Genomic DNA, 20,328 nt, shown 5'->3' with positions numbered 1-20,328 from the left:
AGCCACAGCAAAACATTCAATTTACCTTACAACTGTTATACGATGTCCTGTATAACAGTCGAACGTAACGTATTAAATCATGCGGTAGCTTTCACGAGCTATACAAAAGCTTTATTTATAGCATCCTGATGCGAGCTCCTACCCAGTATAAAAGCTTTTCCTCTAGAAAGAGAAGATGATACAATTTGGAGCTTTTTATAGCAGCTTTCCTTATCAAGAACCTGAACGAGAAAATGGAATTTTTCTTTTGTTCGAAGCTGACACCAAGCTTTTCAGAGTATAAAAGGCTAGTGTTGGCTTGAACTTTACCATAAAATTACAACTTCTCTCTACGTAATCCTTGCTGTCAATTTTTCTTTCATGGAAAGCTTTGGTAAACTGTTCTGAACCGAATGAGAAGCTTTCGAGAGCTCCCTTAATCGTGAGCTACTTTCGGATGAGTTCGGTGAGTTCCCGTGCTGGTATCGGGGAATATGTTTACGGGCCCTGCTAAAATGTTTCTTATCAATCGTCGTTCAGTTTGACGACCGCGCTCGCAGCCGAAACGTGTCCTTGTTCCGTACCAGAGTTCGGGGTTTTGCCACAATCGTGGTTTTTAAGTTCTACTGCGCGCGTTTACAGTTCTTTAGTTGTTGACCATTAGCGGTAGTATTTGCAATTGTGGTTGGTGTTACAGGCAAATGTTTCCACCGCTGTGTGTTGCATTATAGCGTTTGCATAATTAGCTTAACACGCCACAATGTGCATTCACCACAATTGTTGGCAAGCAATGTGAGAATTGTGTGTGTATGTGTGTAAATATTAATATGAGTGTTTCTTCTAAATGGCTGTGAGCCCACAAGTTTGTGTCGAGTGAGAGAGTATCGCGCGGTGGGAGATGGCATGGCGGAGTGTTTTTGTGTAGAAGTTTTTAATTCGACCGCCCCTTACCATCCTGCCCGTGGATACTGGATGTGGTAGGGTGCGCAGATTTACTAACGGATTACATCGCGAAGACGTGCAGGCGGCAAATGAAACAACTTCATGAATTATGATATTTGGATTTTCAATCAAACTTAACAAAGTAAGCGAATTTGGTTTCACCTTCTGGTTGGGAGTGATCTTCGTTGGGTATTCGTTTTGTTAAGGACACTTTCATTTCACGTACGATTCATGGAAACTTTTCCCGCACACATTCGTCCCGTACTCGTGATTTCGACGGAACTTTGTGCCATTTTTATGTTTCTGCAAATGCTTTTCAGTGGATTCTCTTCCTAGTGGTTTTGTGTTTTGTTTTTTTTTTTTTTTCGTTTTTTCAAAAAGAGTGGCGAACAAAAATCCCCTGGCAACAAAGCTGGTTCAGTTTAATTGGATGGATTTGGAACATATCCTAGCTTCTGGCGCCGTGCACATTACTGTGGTTGGCGAGTGGTTGGTCCCTGTGTGAAATTGCGGATATATTTTCATCAAACCGGTACCCGCATAAAGTGACTGTACATTTTCGCATGCCTATTGTGTAGAACGAGCAAAAAGTACAATCACCCTTTGTATCTCATGGGAGCGATACGTAAAACATACACGAGAATACAAATTTTAAGCATTGTTTATCAAACCGTGCTCAGTATGAGTGATAAATTTTAAATTAAATTATTAAATAAATCAATTGTTCTAAACTTTATTGTACGAATTCAGATTGCAATTGTAAAGCAATTCTACCAACAACACCATGTAATTGAAATGTGAAACCTGCCCAATTTTATGTATCATCTATGAAAAGCGTACCGATTTTTACTTTGTAAAAAGAACAATGGTAGGTTTCATGTTCGCACCGCTCTTGGTACTGAAATGATATGCATGAAGCAGATACGGCGCTTGAGATAAACCAGATGGAAAGATACTAATGATAATAAATTTCGGAGCAGTTTTCCAACTCCATAAAAGTATTCTTAGCGAAATGCCGAACTGCCTAACCCACTTCCCTTTATTTGAAATTTTGAAAGGTAGATAAAAACCATTTCATTCCAAGAAGCATATTTAATAACACTTATTTTTTCCTGTAACGTCTTTATTATAGTCTCCAGGGGAGTACTTTTGTAAACCATCCCAACTTCAACTCTAGTGCCCCATTTTTAGAACAATTTACCTCAAAACCGTCACGTGGCTTGTTTGAAGGCAAAAAACACAGTTACTAATCTTTGTCATATGCTGGCGTAGGCTTAAACGATGCTCATAAATATTCATAGAGCAAATTATCACGGTAGGCACACACACACACACCCTTCTCTATTCGCTATCCCATCATTTGCAACACGTTTTGCAAATGAAAAACTAGTCCCATTGGTTACGCTTTGAATCGTTGGTGCGGCGTGATTCATCACAGCATCAGATAGGACACTGTAATAACCTTTTTTTTGCGCAACTAAAGACGCAGTAATAGCTTATCTTCAAAGAGGAACCAACTTTTTTACTCTTCTATGACCCTAACAGCGACCATACCGAAGCGTGTCCTTTGCCACGTGCGGTGAAAAGTTTCATTCCGGTCGCACACATTTGCTTGAACGTCTTGCTTTTGTAGCGGCATCATCATTATCACCCGTAAATGAAAATGTTTTTCCACGAAAGTGTGTAAAATGTTTAGCCTGCTTTCAGTATCCGGGACACGATGTGCGAGCGCCTGTTAAGTGCAGCAGCTCGTGAAGATGTGTAGAAAAGTTGAGTCCCCTGGTTTTGGTGCTTTTGCTAGGTTTACAAAAAATGTACGATTATGCACTGAGGTGTTCAAGAGCATTATAGAAGGATTTTCTATAAACATATTTCTTCCTTCCTTGCGCACACCGGCACTCACACACACACACACACACACACACACACACACACAATCTTGCGCCTTGCTTGCCTGACTTGCGGAAAGCGAAAAGTTTCGTGATGACATGTGGGAAAACTTTCCATTGATTCGAGTTGGTGAAAGTTTCGACAGTTACAACAGCCTAATCTCTATTTATATGCGTACAGGGACTATAAACGAATGATGTATGAACCATATTCGCCCGTCCAAGTGGGTGCGCTTGATCCTTTTTACATCCGATGCTTCGTTGGGTGGTAATCAACCCAGCAGGCAACGTACACAGTGAAGAATGTGTGTGGCTGTGTGTAAATTTTTTCCACCCTTGATCTGGAGTTTTTATGATGAGAATTCCCACCAGCAGTGAGCATAATGTTTGCATACATTTTGCTTTTGGACAGTTTAGAAAATCCCTCCCGGAATGTGACTGTATAGCATCCACCGTGTCGCGAATGGCTGCGCGCCTGGCATATGAAGCATTGTTGGTTTACGTGCGTTTGCTTAAATAAACGATAAACCACTATGAATATGCTTACTTTATACCACAATCATCTCCTTGACACGCTTACCGTTTTGTATCTGTGCTGAGTTTTCATATCTCTTTATTTAATAATTGTATTTCCCTACCTCTCTGACGAATTATTAAAGTTTATCAATTTTGATTGCATGCACGAGCATGAGCGATCGAACGATGCAAAATTCAAGTGTAGTAGCGCACTCAAAACACGCACTCATTGCGATGAAGTGGACAAAGTAGAAATTGGACCAATGTGCATGATATGAGTGAAATGAAATTAAGTGAAGGGTGCTGGATTATAGATCGCTCGGTGAGAGTTATAATTTGTCCAAGGGTTCGTCCAATTTTAATCAACTCGAGCCTTCATGCGTACCTTTTACGTATTACGTTCGCGCTTGTATTTCCCGCTTTCTGCGAATCAATAAAATGCAAAATTCAAACATTAACAACCTGTACATGCTTAAAAATGAATCACGATGCGATGACCGTTCGTCGTTAATTAATGTTTCACTGGCCGCTCAACTTTCTCACTTCATTTGCTCTTTGTTGGTTTTATCACTGCATCGGTGTGTTTACTTTGCTTTCGGTGGTGGACGAAAAACACTTGTTTTAAATAGCGTGTTTCACTTTCAGATTGCATAATTATCTCATAATTTAGCAATAACTATCACCCAAATAGCTTCTGCCAAAACTGTTCTTTATTCGATTTCGTTTCGCCTCTAAGGGTCGTACCCTATATCCTATCTGCCTTCTGGGTCCATCCATCCTTTGGTATTGCTAAATTAAGCCTTCACATTTGACATGTTCGTACGTGAGCCGTTAATCCCAGCGGTATCATGGCAGCTTGTTGCGTTTGTGTGATGTTGAATGCCTCACAGGTCATTGTCCCGCAGCTGGGTGAACGGAAAACGAACAATGCCTCACAATGCTTGGATGATCCCGACAGTCGACAACAGGACGACAGGATTCGGTCCGGTGATGGAGAAATATGAAATGCTAGTAGCATAATGCCATGACGCTTTTGGGCACAATGTAACTCAGCTGTGGGAATTATACCCGTAAATGGATGTTCGATTGTGGGAACCATTGTGGTATTGTACTTTCTCTTTATGTCTATTAGGGAGAGTAACCATAAGCTCTAAATTTAGCGGTGTAAGTAGGAGTCTTGCGTCGAGCTAGTAGTCCTAAAGGGAGTTTAATTAATTACCGATTCTAATCAGTAAATTGGTACTTTTCTATCCAAGATTATTATCATGTCACTTGTTTCCTGTACAGTGTGTACACAAATGGAACATATGAATGATTGTAAAATGTTGGAATTCAGAGAACCTACGCTTTTGATACAGCTCTTTACCAAGATGCGTTATCATACAGTATTATAAAAACATCTGTACTCTAGTTCATGCTCTTGTGCCTTTGATCTTTTTTATCTGTTGAACTTTCCATCGCAGCTGATCAACCACTTTTTTCGTGCAGCGAGATCCATTTCATATTAATGAACTACAAACTCAAAACCTATCACACTCGAGCCAATGTTTCCCCCCCCCCCCCCCCCCCCCCGCAGATCCTTTCGGAATATTAAAATCCATGTCATTGCAACCACGGATTGCAATTTCGCTAAATAAATTCCAGCCGTAGGGCATGGTCCTCATAAAACATTAAACATGGCACGTGTAAACACAGCTAGGCTTTTCCATGAACCGTGCTTTGATGTTGTTGTGGAGTGTGAAAATATTTGCCAACTGGAAGGGGGGGAAGGGGGGTAAAAGAAAACCAAAAGAACGTTTCAACATTCTCAATTTGCTTAACTGGTCAACGCCCGAACGTGGATACGGACCATACGTTTAGACAATTTATCGCTACTTTAACTCACACTTTTCTGTGGACGTTACAGTCTGCCATTGGATGAATCGCTTTCGAACGGAACGTTCAACTGCAGTCCGTTTGTTCGAGAGGCATTTTCTTTGTACAACCATTGGTGGACATTATGTTTGCTTTGTCCGAACGGTTAACTGTTTGCCGAATGTCCATGGTGCGCCGTTTGGTTAAACGATGTAGCTTAAGTTGAAAATTTATTATCTTACAGATTATTTACTTCCTCTACATTACATTTTTAAGCAATAGTGTAATGTGTAGAAGGGAATTCTTTATTTCCTTCCAGAACATTATTCTGTAAAAAGCTACCACTTTACAATACTTTTTCTTCTGCATTCTTAATACCGAAAGTGGATTATGGATTTTCCGACCATACCGGTATACTGCACAAACGTTTCTGTTGCACCACTCCATGTCTTGTACTTTCTTTGGTGAACATTTATTATTTACAACCATTGGGCAATGTTGCGCCCGTGTCCTGGATCGTTGCACTAATCGACCGCTAACAGCCGTTGTGAACGAGGCTATCCAGAAACAAGTTTACCTTTTAGTCTCGCAGTGGTTGGGCAGCACACAAACTTTCCTTCCCTCGGCTGGGAGAGTTTTCGGCCAAGAAACAAAATGGCGACACCACTGCTCCCCGAAGCGTTCCCATCTCAATGTAACGAGGGCCACCGGTGCACCGACCTACCTGCGCTGTCGGCAAAGTGTTGCCCCCGTGCAGTCGTTAGCAGTTTCTTTGATTAATTTTACTCATTATCGTTTGCTTCACATCCCCGCGCTGGACGGCCGTCGAGCGTTTCATGCGCAGCCGAAAATGGGATTTAGACGGGGTAAAGCCAGAGCAGCATGAAGCCGGAAGCTATAGCCGCCGGAATTCGAGCAATCTTTCGTGCGCGAAGCCACGTCGAAAAACAAAAACTTTCCTTGTTAGTTCGTAAGTTTTCCCGGTCCACTTTAACCGAAGTGAAGATAACATGCCACTAATTTTTTTTTTCTTCCCCCGTTGAAGTTTTCTGTTCCAATTAATGTGCTTCCTCTTTGCTTGGCAGCTCCGTTGTGGATTAGGAGAGTAAATTAGTGCTTGATATAATTATCGCTCAATTTTAGATCATCATTTTTATGATTTACCTTTGTTATACGAAAAATACTATAATATTAAATTTCGATTTGTTGTCGTGTTAAGGTCTGAGTCTTGGCATTTATTCTTCAGTGGCACAAACATGCTGCAACTTTGATCCCTTTGACAGTCCAGTCTGCCACTTAATGGATCATTACGGTGATGAGCTTTTCGTGTTCTCCTCGGGCGCAGCTTAGCACAGCGGTGCTATAAAAACAGTACAAAATAAACATTCAACAAACAGAACGGGTTTTGTGTCCCAGACTGAGAACTGTCCGCGTCTACCGTATTCGCCGCCGTAGAGCTATGTGGAAAAAAAAAACAATAATAAAGCGACTTTTTCAAAATCCGCGTCGCGCCAAAGCAAAATGCACGAGACCGGCACCAAATGGTGCGAAACAATGTGAGCTAATGGATCTGCATGCACACGCCCTTTCGCTTAAAGGTGTGTGGAAATATTAAGCATCTTTCTATTACAATCGGCAAAGCGCCAAAATCCTTTCACACTCTTTTTTTTTTGACAAATGAACGGCGGAAAATGATGATGTCTCGGTAGAATAAAAGGACGGACATGCTTTTTTTTTTTCTTTGCGTTTGTTACCATTTATACTGCAGATGACCAACCGCATTATCTTTCATCATGATAATGAGCGCAATAACTCTTTCGCAACCCAGGCAGTTTATAATCATTTTTGTGTTCGCATGGATTTTTTTTGTGTTCTGTTGGTTGAAATCAACCTAGTAAATTAAGGGAAAATGTGGTTGAAGTCTCAAAGGTTTCAGTGTGATGGGCTTTTTTCCTCATGTTTGTTTTTTTCGGGTTGGTTCGAATGCTTTTTGCGTTCTTTCATCTATTGTAGAGTTCAGTAACCAAACAAAACGGAAAACAAATACGCATATCAAATAAGGAAAAGAGAATTTTATGGCACTGCCCGTGCCTCTGTGAAATGCAAATCAGAATTTCCAGCACGGTTGCATTTTTATTGGCGCCCAGTTCCTTCATCCCTTACCGCTTGCAGTTATTTGATGGCTCTTTTCAGCCCATCCTTGCGATCGAAATTCATTCGTGATTGCATTTTCAAACGACAACTCGAAAAAAAACACATCACAAGGAAAGCTTTTATCCATTTTATGGAAATTTTACAATGAGATACATTTTGGCATCGAAAGATGTGTTTTGTAAATTGTTTATGCTTCATTGTTGTGTATAAAAATGAGCATTGTAAAACGTGCACATGAAGAGCGTATAACGTACGTTATACGCCGATACTGCCGTTTTTCTCGAGCTGTCAGACTGTAATGGATTTTCCAACCTAGCATGTCTGCTGTTCAGCGAAATTTTTTTCGAGGACCTTTTAATCGTTAAACGCTTCAAACGAAATATTTACATTATTCAGTTTTGTTTTATCAAAAACTGATGGAGACGCATGGTGCTTCACATAGGTTGCATTGAAAACCAAAATGGAGACGCATGGTAGTTTGTTGAAAAAAAAATGCATTGTTAAATATTACTACAACACTTTTTGTTAACGGTCGACAGAAAGTTACGTAAAAAATGTCAAACGACCCACAAAAAATACCACAACCGCATGTAACAACATGTTGACGGTCGCCCCAAAAAAAAAGTAAACTTTTTCAATCAAGCATTGTTTTGGAGGGTGGCATTAAATTTTTAAGCTGTCCAACATTTTATTCCCAGTTTTTTTTTTACCGCCTGTTCCTGTGGGCTAGAGTTTTTATGTGCTTCGTTCCTTTTTTGCAGTCAAAGGTTGGATCACTTAAATGCGTTACACAGCCGCGTTAAAGCAGCCGTCCTGTGTGAGCGAGTGAATGGCAACGTAAAGGGCAAAACAATACTAACCACCGGTAGGTAGTTCAGGCGCATGTGGTTAAGAACAGCAACAGCTTGAGCGGGCGACAGCACACAGCAAAAAAGTATTTCGTTCCAGCTGCACAACCACTGTTGGCATTTGTTGAAAATTTATGGTAGTGCGACAGCACAGCACCACCAAACAGCGTTCATCCTACCGATGCAGTGTGTAACTATGGTATCGTAAATCATTTCGAAAACGATACGTTAACCAGATGGTTTGGAGGGCCCTATGGCCCAAAAAGGTTCTACACTACGACGCTTTATTCTGGCAGTGCGTACGTATGCAAAGTTAGCATGAAGTTCGATTTCCGTGCGCCCTTGTAATGATGTAAAATTCAAGACGTCGTTTACTTTACCGCTCCGTTTGTAGCATAGCCTCACACCACTGGTGCCCGGCAGCATGCTGGACGAGTTAGAATGAAACAAGCGGGAGCATCCATTTCCTATTGGATTGTCATCATCTGCTGTCGGAACCACATGATCCGAAACTATTTACTGACACAACGCGCACAGCCGAAGCCAATCGTTCGCCATTGCTAAGCGCACATCGAACTAACGTCACGCTCACACACGCATAATGCTGTATTTGCTGACAATAGTTGAACGTGCTGTTCAAGAAACGGAAGAGAAATGCCCACATTATCGATTGGGTAAGGAGTGGCGACCCAAGGCCCGGGTTTCTTACAAACGTAGCAGCAGCCTTAAGTCTAGATTTATGCTGACGATATAATGTATCTCCACTCGTGCGATAGTGTGCACCGTTTGTAAACGTGGCAAGAACGCCGGAGGTAGTTCCATTGAAATGCAAATTTTTACTACCCACTGACACACCCCGGGAGTTGTTAAGAGGCAAATTGCAAGATGAGTGCACGCCGCTTACCATGCAAGTCTACATGACAGTGCTGGAGGATGTTTGAATTGGAACAGACGGAGCAGACACTCGAAATTGAGCGCCCTTGTAGTATGTTACCGTTGAATGTCAGCGTCGGTGCTATGCTGATAGTGTGAAATGTGTAAAGTATGCTATCAAGATTAACCGTATCCATAAAGTAATGACTCATAATTCATGTCTCGAGGGATACATCGCAAAAGTTTCTCTTGCGTGGAAAATCTTTTGAGAAGCAAACGAAAAAAAAAGAAAAATAGATGGGAAATGATCGCTTTGGAACCATTTTTCATCGTTCCACAGGATTGCCTCATTCCTACCTCCATCAGCATTATTCTCCATCACGGTCCCAGTTATTCAATCAATCGAACATTCTGACCTCAATGCTTTCGAAGGCGTATAATTAACTTTGTGCGCTTGTCGCTTTCGCAATCGGAGGTTTCAAACATGAACGGTTCCGATCCGATGCTGATGAAAACCAAGATTATTCAGTCAAGCGACGTTTGTACCCTTGGCAACTTGATTGTACCGTACTATCGGTTCGCAATCTGGTACTGTTTCGTAGTAGTTGAATTTATGTGCCGTTCTTTCACATCGCTTTCCGACCTTCTTTTAATATCTTATCAGCTTATACAGTTTATAGAGCTTCTTTTGTTTGGGAAATTTTGGTCCATTTTTTTTTTTTGCTGCCCCGTTCGAATAGGTTTCGCACGTTAATGCTTATTCAGGTGAAAGAATTTGAGTTCGATTTGAAACGTATTTTGTTACCATGCCGATAACTTCGGGATTTGTTGCAGTTTTGGTACGATTGGCAAACATCTGCAACCGACCACCGAATACCGAATCGTTCCGATACTGCATTGGCGCGCTGTGAATGGCATCGTAACTATCGTCCCATTGCAAAACCGTGCAGAGAAGCAGTGGAGTGGATTGTTGCAGAATTCTATTATTCGTTTCTGTGCTAGTGCTTGTCTCAGCAGAAGCAGCCACTCCGGCGTACAAGTGCACTGCAAAGTTTGGTGGATGGTTCCGTACACGATGCAATTATGTAAACGACAGGCGCTGTGTGGGGTGCCTTTATTGACAGACATTGTGACATTTGTTCCACTGACTGTTCGCCTTGCGTCCATATATTCATGGTGCAACGGTGCAACTAGCATTTCAATTCCAGCACCAAAACCATATCAACGTCAACAAAAGTTAACCTTAATTTGCGTTTAGCTGCATCGTGTTCGCTCCCGGTGGGTTACAAACGCGATTGCCTGCCAAGTGCCATTCATCGGACTGGTACTCCATTAGTGCATTATCAATTTCCCTAGCCGTGCAACATAATCACATTCCGGCATACCACGGCACTGATATCCCGATAACCGTCGGGCATTTCTGTTTTCTGGTTCTCGTTCGGCAGGCTCTATTACACACGCATGACGTGGTAGCTAGGGAAGTATACGGCGAAGAAGCGCTTCGTGTAACGCCACCACCGATCGCGCCCTACCTGAACGGCGGCAACGATGAAATCGACAACGGTGACGCCGGAGAACTGCAGCACGTTACGCGCGTCCGGCTGGTACAGTTCCAGAAGAACACCGACGAACCGATGGTAAGCCAAACCAAGGGGCGACCAACCCAACCCGATCATTCGATCGAAACACACTCAGCCCTGAGCCCCCGATTCACTGTTGTTTTGTTTCGCTCGGCAGGGTATTACGCTGAAGATGACCGAAGACGGCCGGTGCATCGTGGCCCGGATCATGCACGGTGGCATGATCCACCGGCAGGCCACGCTGCACGTGGGCGACGAGATACGGGAAATCAACGGCCAGCCAGTGCAGCATCAAACAGTCAGTCAATTACAGCGATTGCTGCGGGACGCGCGCGGTTCTGTTACTTTTAAAATAGTTCCTTCATATAGAAGTGCCCCACCGCCGGTTGAGGTAAGTGACCGTGGGTGTGTAGTCTTAACCCAACAAAGAGAGAGAGAGACAGGGACAGCAAAAAAAAATCTCGCATCCCATCTGTAACAAAACAAAGATGCGATGAATCTTTTTTGCGAAAGGTTTTCACACCTTGCTAGCCATTTTGGCCGCCTGCCCGTCAAGTTCGGAACGTGACGGGTTCTCCAAAACACCCAAAACAGAGCTTTTATTAGCCCCCGAACAGATGTAAATCCTATAGCGCACCGGTACGCAAGGAGTCTCTGCATCGTTCGTCGTTTATTTTTAGCCTATCGAAACATATGTTTCATGTAGAAATCCAATTTTTGTCTCCGGTTTTTATCCCCCGTTACGCATGAATTTGATTTTTGCCTACCGTATTTTCTTCCTTCAATGCCGGAAATACGAACGCAACACGCGAGCAGCTATTCAGGATAAGACCAGCACCGGTTTTAGTAAGTATTTTCCGTCGGTACGATACTTGATCGTTCGTCGCATTACACAAACACATCATGTTCTTGTCTGTTGCGTTTGCTCGTTTGCTTGAGATTTCCCTTTACGTTTGCTGCTTGGTTCTGTGTTTTATGAGTTACTAATTTCATTTCCCCGGGATCAATTTCTTGGTTTGTTTGTAAATTTGTTCCATTGTTTTCGATTTGTGATTCACGTTTTCGCTCATTTTCGTACGAGGAAAAGTCACTGTAATTTGTTCATCCAATATCTCTTACTAGCTAATTATTCAATCATTACAAACAAACTTTTCGCTCTACCCAATTCCTGGTTGATCAGATTTTCGTACGAGCACAGTTCGACTATGACCCGCTGGACGACGAGCTGATACCTTGTGCGCAGGCAGGGATTGCTTTCCGTGTCGGTGATATTCTACAGGTTAGTAATCTCCGCAACCAATCGGTGCGGGATATCCTGTTTAAACTCACCGCTTTGCTTTGTCCGCTGTCGGGTGTATTGCAGATTATTAGCAAAGACGATCATCATTGGTGGCAGGCCAGGCATGACGCTGCGGGAGGTTCAGCCGGATTGATACCCTCACCAGAGCTTCAGGAATGGCGCATCGCCTGCCAATCGGCGGACAAATCCCACAAAGAACAAGGTAAGCTTCTGAGCCGATTGGCACCCGGTCTTAGATCATGCACCGGGATTGGGCTTTTAAATACACTCTAGACCGGGCCGTAACGTCGGTTATTGCTTGCCAACAGTGACACTATAATTTGTTTACGCCGTATCACCCAAAGCAACCAAAGCCATCTGAGTTGTGATTGAAATTTGCACATTATTGGTTGGATGAAAAATGTTTACCGTAAGCAAATTATAGCCGGTCAGCGTATTGGCAAATGTCTGTTATGAAGAAAATGTTTGTAAAAGTACAGCATAAAACATATCTCACTACCAAATATCCAACACACACTACCCATTAACCATAGAATACAACAGATTCTTGTAGTACGCTCACAAAGCTCACAACCATCACTACGATTTAGGCATTCCTCATATCTCGACCCATCGTTACTGGCTCAATGTGTTCTATACAATCGTTAATGCTGTTTCATTTCCTTGTGTGTATGCGTGTGTATGTGTCGATGTGCCTCTTTTCTGTTATTTTTCTTTTTTTCTATGTGTAAACGCTTCCATTTTATATCAATCCCGAATCGATGTGAGAATGATTATCCACTTGTGATTTGTTTATTTTTTTTCGTTCTCTTTCCATTTGGAAAATCCCAAAAGTAACTGATTTATGGTTTTAGCAGCCCACTAATCATTAATGTTGGTTTTTTTATATGCCAATTCCAATTTATATGTAATGGATGTTAATAACCGTCTCTTTTGCTCTCTTCTTATATAATCGTATCATTTTACATTACGATGATCGTTATTTCTGTGCATTTTATTCTTTTTCAATTCGTTATTCTTGTCTAGTGTACTGGTTTGTTTTCATGCTTAACATATTGTACTTATGCTGTACACTGTACTAAAGTCTCCATGCTGTAACCGTTACAAAACTCGTCTTTGTTCCTGAATCTGTACATTATCTCGCTCTCCTAATAGTCTTTTCCAGTATGTAAGCTTTAAACTTGTTGTCGTTCGTTCCAAAACCTTTTTACTCGAATAACGCGTATCCACGATCCACACGTACCTAGCGCTGTGGGCGTCCAAACTGCCCGCAATATTTCGTGTTTTATATTTAAAATTAAATTATAATGAAACAAAACAATCCCATCGCAAATGTATACGATCGATAACGCGTGGTTTACAATTGTTTCTGAAAATCACTTTCATCGACTGCGTCTTTGGTGTGCAACAGGAGAAGCAGGGCCCGGTTGTTCAGCACAGGCCGAAGGATGTGAAGGACCCACAGGTACAGGAACTGTCTTTGCAAAAGTATTTGCAAAACACCATTATGATTACTTTCGTTGCATACTTTCGTTCGTGTTCGCCGGTTGTAATCGGTTGAAAACGACAATGCTATTTACACCTACCATACCTTTTGTATTTATTTGATTTTTCCACTCCATTTGATTGTGATTTTGCGTGTGATATTAAATTATGTTTGTCAATTGTTTTAGTATTTGCAATGATTGTTGGTACATATTCTCTAGAAAATCATGTTTGATGGCTTGTCTTGCATCATACCTTTTCACAAACCACAACCAAAAGTAGTTTTATTTTTCAGCATGACACTTTTTTAAACTTATCCGCTTTGTGGTTATGTAGATGTGTTTGCTTGTCTTCAAATTTTGTGTATTAGATTTTTTAATAATTAAGGAAATACGATGTTTTATACAATACTAGTTTGAAGGAAGATTTGACTAAGACCAAGACTTGTTTGAAATTGCACTTTTTTCGAAAACAAAAATAATTCATTTTGGAACTGTTTCCGTTGAGTAATTGGTTCTTGTCTTCGGCGCACACAGAACGCCATTTATTGTAACACAAAGTGATAAACGACCGTTGCTCTAAATCGAATGTATTCCCTTCCCTGCCTTTGAACGATTGTTGATTGCATTTCGGCGCACGATATTTATTGTGCTTTTGTGAGTAGTGGCCTTCGGGCTGATGGTCAGCAGCATTCACCCGCACGCGTCGGGGAGTGAGAGCAAGCCTCATAATCATTATTCAAAGCTGCAGCACTTAAGTGTAGTGGACCGTCTTGGGCGCGCCATTTCATTCTTGCCGAAACGTGACAATAGGGCAGCTACGTTCTTTCATCGATCGTATAATCCGTTCCGGGGGCAAGCAGAAGAAAGCATACCCGAGCAAGTAGTGGATTCACCTACCGGCACGTTCCAGCGTTTCGCTAAGGGCCCTGTGCAAACTAGATTTGAGCGGGAGACTCTTATGCAGCAGAACAAACTATAGGCCATTTGCTGCATTGTTCCGATTGTTCCGTCCGTAGCAAACGGGGCAAAGAAAAGCATGTTGAATCACAGTTTTCACTCACGAATTTCTTGCTTCATTAAAATCAATCAGAGGCTAATACAAATGCTTTTAGCAATTCTGAGTGTTCTGTTTTGTTCCATCTACGTTTCGATTTGCTTGAGTAAGATTTTGGAACAGTAGTACCTGTGCTATATAAATTGAATAGCTCTGTAGTTATTAGTTGCACTACAATCAATGGGCAGAATTTAGTTCAGATTTAAAATCAGAGCATATATGCTATTCTTCGTTATTCGCATTGGATGTACAAGTAAGTTTCTAGCGTTTTTTTAACGATTCGGTTAATATTTGGTGTCGATTGAGTTTTCTAACTGAACTTGGCATGCTTAGCGTTATCCTACTTTCTCCCAAATAAATTTTCTGCAGCAATCAACCGATCTCCGACATCATTTTCGTCATAGTAAAGATTATAATACCTTCCTCCGCATGACACTTGTCATAATCTCCTTTGTAAATAATAATAATATTAGGAATATTAACAGATGTTGAACCAATCAATAGCTCCCACGAGATTGCTGTCCGTAATGCAGCAATGGTGTCGACCTTTGTACAACGCTGGAAACTTACTCGTAGACTCCATATTTGTTTTTTTTTTGTGTCTCAAATTATGTGATAGACCAACGGTGTAGTGAAAGCTGTTTGCACAAATTTGTGTAGTAAAAGATTTTATCTATTTTCAGTAGCTTTTGCTCCCAAGCACACATCCACTCAGCACTCAACTATGCGCGTTACGAACACTCACCATTTTGGTTTTACTTCCAACTTCAACACACTTCACCCCCCAAAAAAAAAGAGAATATCCAATTTTGGCACTTTGCCCTTGTCCCAGTATACTATCGATATATCTAAAAAAAACACAGCTATCTTTCGCTTTAATCAAAATGTAATCTATGCAAATTGGTAGCATCAAATGTCTAATCAAGCATTTTGATTTCTTCTTGCTTTCCATCTTCGTCCTTCGTGCGATGTTCCGTACGGTTACCGCGCGGCTATCAAAGTAGTTAATTGCTCAATATTTAGTCGTAAAAAGAAACAGTGTCGGGATAAATATTTGGCGAAACACAATGCGGTCTTCGATCAGCTGGATCTGGTGACGTACGAGGAGGTGGTCAAAGTACCGAGTAAGTAGAAATACCATTCCGCACGCCTGGTTGCCCTTGGTCGTGTGGTCATGCGTTGATTGGCGCAATTTGGCTCATGTGTTTTTGTGTCGTGTATCCGTGTGTTCTTCACAGTTGGCGATCCAGCCTTCCAAAGACGCACCCTAGTGTTGCTCGGAGCGCACGGCGTAGGACGACGTCATATCAAAAATACGCTCATCGCAAAATATCCGGATAAATACGCTTATCCAATACCACGTAAGTTCGTCTCCCGCAAGAACCGTAATTGAGTCGATGTTCAAGTGTGCATTCACCACCAGCACCCGTAGTTCATACCATGGTCTTGACTAAACGTTTCCGTTTTACTGTCCGGTTTGCGTAACCCGGGGCACATTCACACTGTACAGATACCACCAGACCACCACGGCCGGATGAGGAGAATGGGCGAAGCTACTACTTCATATCACACGATGAGATGATGGCGGATATTTCGGCCAACGAGTACCTCGAGTACGGTACGCACGAGGATGCGATGTACGGTACCAAGCTGGAGACGATACGACGCATCCACGCGGACGGCAAGATGGCAATACTGGACGTGGAACCACAGGCCTTAAAAATACTTCGAACAGCCGAATTTACGCCGTACGTTGTGTTCATAGCAGCGCCACTGCTGCAAAACATCGCCGACGTAAGTAGAAACCATTTTCTGGTACATGATACTCGTTTTTAGTATGTAACAAGGAGAGCTTCCACGAAATCGGCACACTACTGCTGAAGATACTGCTCTTTGGAAAGGTTTTTTTTGTGTTTTTGTTTTTTTGGGACTCAGCCTCAGACTACAGTAGTCGATTATTTAATGCAAATCAAGCTCCACTGTTTCGGCAGTGCGACAGTTACCGCAAGATTGATAATATACCCTCAATTGTCACCCATCTAATTCCACCGCACCCGTGCAACAGTACGACGGTAGTCTCGAGCGTCTCGCCAAAGAGTCCGATATGCTGCGCCAGGCGTACGGTCATTTCTTCGATCTGACCATCGTCAACAACGACATCGGTGAGACGATAGCAACGCTGGAGAACGCTATCGACAAGGTGCATTCGACCGCCCAGTGGGTCCCGGTGTCCTGGCTGTACTGACAAGATAGTGAGCTAGAATGTCCCGCTTGTTTGGAGGATGAGTGCGATTGTGAATGCGATTGCGAGCTGGATCTTAAGTGAATGGGGCTAAGGGTACCTCACGGAAGTAAATGCGCAACAACAAACCACTGCACAGTTACAAGTGGTACGTACACCGAAACACAGAGCCGGGCTAATGGTTAATTTTGTGCATGCGGTTCTTAGTGTTTAGTATCGAATCAAATCAAATTGGCAATGCAGTGCAGTGTGTTATCTGCTCTAGCAAACCGGTGGATGTACAAATTTGATTTTTCGATTGTTATGTTACACCATCCATCCGCTGCAATATATGTTATTCCAAAGATTTTGTTCCCTCAGACGAACATTGATTAACAATTTTTATATCGTAATTACCCATTGTAGTGAATTGGAGTTCTATTTTTGCTCAATATAAGTGTTATGTTTTAATTCCGTTTACATCACATAGTAATTTGGTTTGAAAAAGAAAATTTTCACCTCCTAGGTAAATATTTAAACAGTATGTTTAAGTGGTTTGTTTTGTTCCACTTACATAACCCATTATAAATATGTTGTGAAACACGTTTTTACCTGCGAAGTCGGTGTATTACACGAAAGGCAAAAGTAAAATAAAAAAAAAAACGAAAACCAAAAAAAAAAAAGATAAAACGAAGTGATAGAAAACGCAAACATTCACACAACCACAAAACTGCAAAGGAGTATAATTATAAAGATAATAATTAACGACACACAGATCACAGATACATTCACACACAGATACACAAACACACTAAACTAAAAAACAAACTCTTTTTAAAAAAGAACTAACGCAAAAAGAGCACAGCAGCGGCAGAAATAAAAGTGAAAGGAAAACCAAACCCAAGTTACAAAAGAAAACGTGAAAAGCAAACAAAACAAAACAAAAAAAACTAACAGAAAACAACAACAAATAAATTCAAACGATTACTGGAACGTGAAACAAACAAGCGGTGGAAATATTAGTTAGATTTAATCTTAACCAAAATAAAACTGAAAATGAAAAAAGAAAAACAAATGTTAACATAATTCATAATAATTATTATAATAACGCTAATAATAATGAACGAATGAAATTAAAACTCAAGAGTATTTGCAATTCAAAGAAAGTAAACAAAACAAACCAAACGACAGTAGAAACAAAATCGAATGGTAAGGGTAAATAAAACGGAAGAAGCAGTAAAAAAGGACAAACAAAAATTGACGAGCGAGTAAAAAGCACACATACATATATAGGTGAGAGAACTTATTACGTTTGAATTGGGTGTAGAAAAAAAAACGTTTAACGATGTGTTTTCGTGTGTTTTGTTTTCTAGTAATTTGAAGCATATTCGGAGAAAGTGGTGGAGAACACAACCAGTTACGGCTAGCAAAAAAAAAGAAAAGGTGGCTATATAGGCTTAGAATGGGACGGGTTGAACTAAAGGGGGTTTCAACAAATCCCGGGGGGTTAAATGTTATTTCAAATCAGCTGGAGTAGTAGTTGTAGTGGGCGAGCAGCAAAAAAAAAACATAACGTGAGGTCATACATACCAGTTAGATGGTGGTGATGGCTCATGTGAGGCAAACAGACACAGGATGCAGTTACGGCTGCCCATCCAGGTCAATCCGTTGGTACTTTGCCTAAAGAGAATATGAGTAAAACCAGTTCAAAGAGAAGCCAAACCGCGCAGTGAGAGGCAAATAGTTTGTTGAACATTCATTCACTTATAGATGGACAACTGAACAACAAAATACAAAGCGAGAGAGGCATAGTAGAAAGGGAAACAAAATAAACAAACAGTTTACACATCTTACAGCACCTTTCCAGGTAAATTTCAAACGAGGTAGAGGATTACAATAATTTGCTAGACATTTCCATGGATAAATTTCGCTAGTAGGTGTCGTCGAAGCTAGTTGTTTTTATTCAACATATTATTAATCTTTTCTTTTTTTGTGTTCAAAATGGGTTGAGCTTTACCGAACTGTTTTCCGCATTGGAACGATATATCATCAAGCTATTTTCCAGGATGTGTTTGTTAAGCATCGAACCTGCATTGCTCAAATGCGGTCAGCTTCTAAAGGTGTTGAAAATTACGCGCAAACAAACATACGCACAAACAAATACGAAATACGAAACCGCCTTGGTTAGATTGTGCACAAAGAAATCAATACCTGGGCCATACTACCTTATTCCACGTTTACAAAGTTTCGTGCTACTGCACACGGTACATCCCCAAACACTTTTGGTTGGAGCATTCTAAACCCACACATCGATATCCCCCAGATATACTTTTAAAAAGGAAACAAACAGCCATCAAGTCAAAGTGCGGGACTGCAGTATCCAAGTGTATGAAATCAGGTTTTAAAACTTTCTATACTACATTCCAAAAGCTCCATTGAAATGGTACGAAAGCGTAACAAAACAATGCCACAATGGAACGGAACATTGACACAATCGAATCGTAAACCTGCATTTTAGCACAGCTGGCCGCAACGAAAATACGATGTGAGTGAAGCTGCAGAGCATGTAACCGAAGAGCTTCTCTTTATGGGTATGTGTGTGTGTGTGGGTGTGGAGAGCAAAGGATTTCGAAACAATCTTTAGCACATTGAAAAGCAACAGAAAACAAACCATTACAATTGTTGGTTTCCTGCCCCCATCCCAAGCGGTAGCAAAAACGAAAAAAGGTGGAAAATTCAACCCCGTTTGTATTACACCATTACGAAGTACTTTATAGCAAAGACCTAAAGACATATATTTGGGCCGATACCGTTTGGTCATCTACATGTTTTAGAGGAACAAAACAAACAATCAAACATATTACTCATAGGGGCAATACACACACACATACACACAAGGCACGCTAATACACGTACACTAGACAGCAAAGTGCGTCACACGAACGGCACACGGATAGAGTAATCTACCAGGCATCCAAAGGGGCATGGTACGTATAGCCCGCAAGAGCACTCCAGAACCGCAAGTACCGGAGGTACTGCGCGCAAAATTTGCACATAACGCAATCGACTAGCCGTAAAAAAAAAGTAAACAAACCTCTATCTCTAGAGTTCACTACCAACGGAAAGCAATTATAGTAACCCAAAAGGAAAAACAAACTCAAACACACACGCATGTATCAAACTACAAGTGAAAAAGGTCTATATTTATGAGAAAAGTTCACACGCATACTCGCACACTCACACACATGTTTAAGAAATCAAAAATATTGAGCCTAGCTTTCTGTTTACCTGGCGTTTCATAAAAAGTAGATCAAACGATCAAAACCAAACAGGACCGTTGGTTAAAGATAATAGCAAACAGTGTATGCCTAACCTTGGCGGCTTTTCGTTTGGATTTGTGTGAATTTTGTAACGCCCAAAGTTATGTGATCGAAAGCTGTTCGAAACAGCCTCTTGGTGAATTGCATACTTTTAGGCGTTTCACTATTAGTAAATCGTCCAAACGATTGGGCTGCCAAAGGTTGCCATTATACCAAGCAAGTTAAAAAATAACTCAAATCGTACCAAGCAGTGAGATCTAAACACAACAATCTTAACGAAGCTAATTTGGTAGCGTTTATTTTTCGCAAAA

The 20,328-nt window shown here is 41.3% G+C and overlaps 1 protein-coding gene across 1 annotated transcript; it reads left to right on the top strand.

The window, feature by feature from the left end:
- The first annotated feature begins 1,030 nt into the window (after nt 1–1,030).
- Nucleotides 1,031–16,721, top strand: LOC128709540 (peripheral plasma membrane protein CASK). Its single transcript, XM_053804546.1, has 11 exons — nt 1,031–1,063; nt 10,492–10,692; nt 10,793–11,026; nt 11,452–11,476; nt 11,802–11,914; nt 11,999–12,137; nt 13,347–13,400; nt 15,478–15,600; nt 15,715–15,837; nt 15,987–16,270; nt 16,542–16,721. The coding sequence occupies exons 1-11, from the start codon at nt 1,031–1,033 to the stop codon at nt 16,719–16,721; spliced, it is 1,509 nt and encodes a 502-aa protein (XP_053660521.1).
- Nucleotides 16,722–20,328: the final 3,607 nt, after the last annotated feature.

This window comes from Anopheles marshallii, chromosome 2 (assembly GCF_943734725.1).
Source record: "Anopheles marshallii chromosome 2, idAnoMarsDA_429_01, whole genome shotgun sequence".
Lineage (NCBI taxonomy): Eukaryota > Metazoa > Arthropoda > Insecta > Diptera > Culicidae > Anopheles > Anopheles marshallii.
The sequence above is the reverse complement of the archived record's forward strand: the minus strand, read 5'-3'. Positions and strand labels throughout refer to the sequence as shown.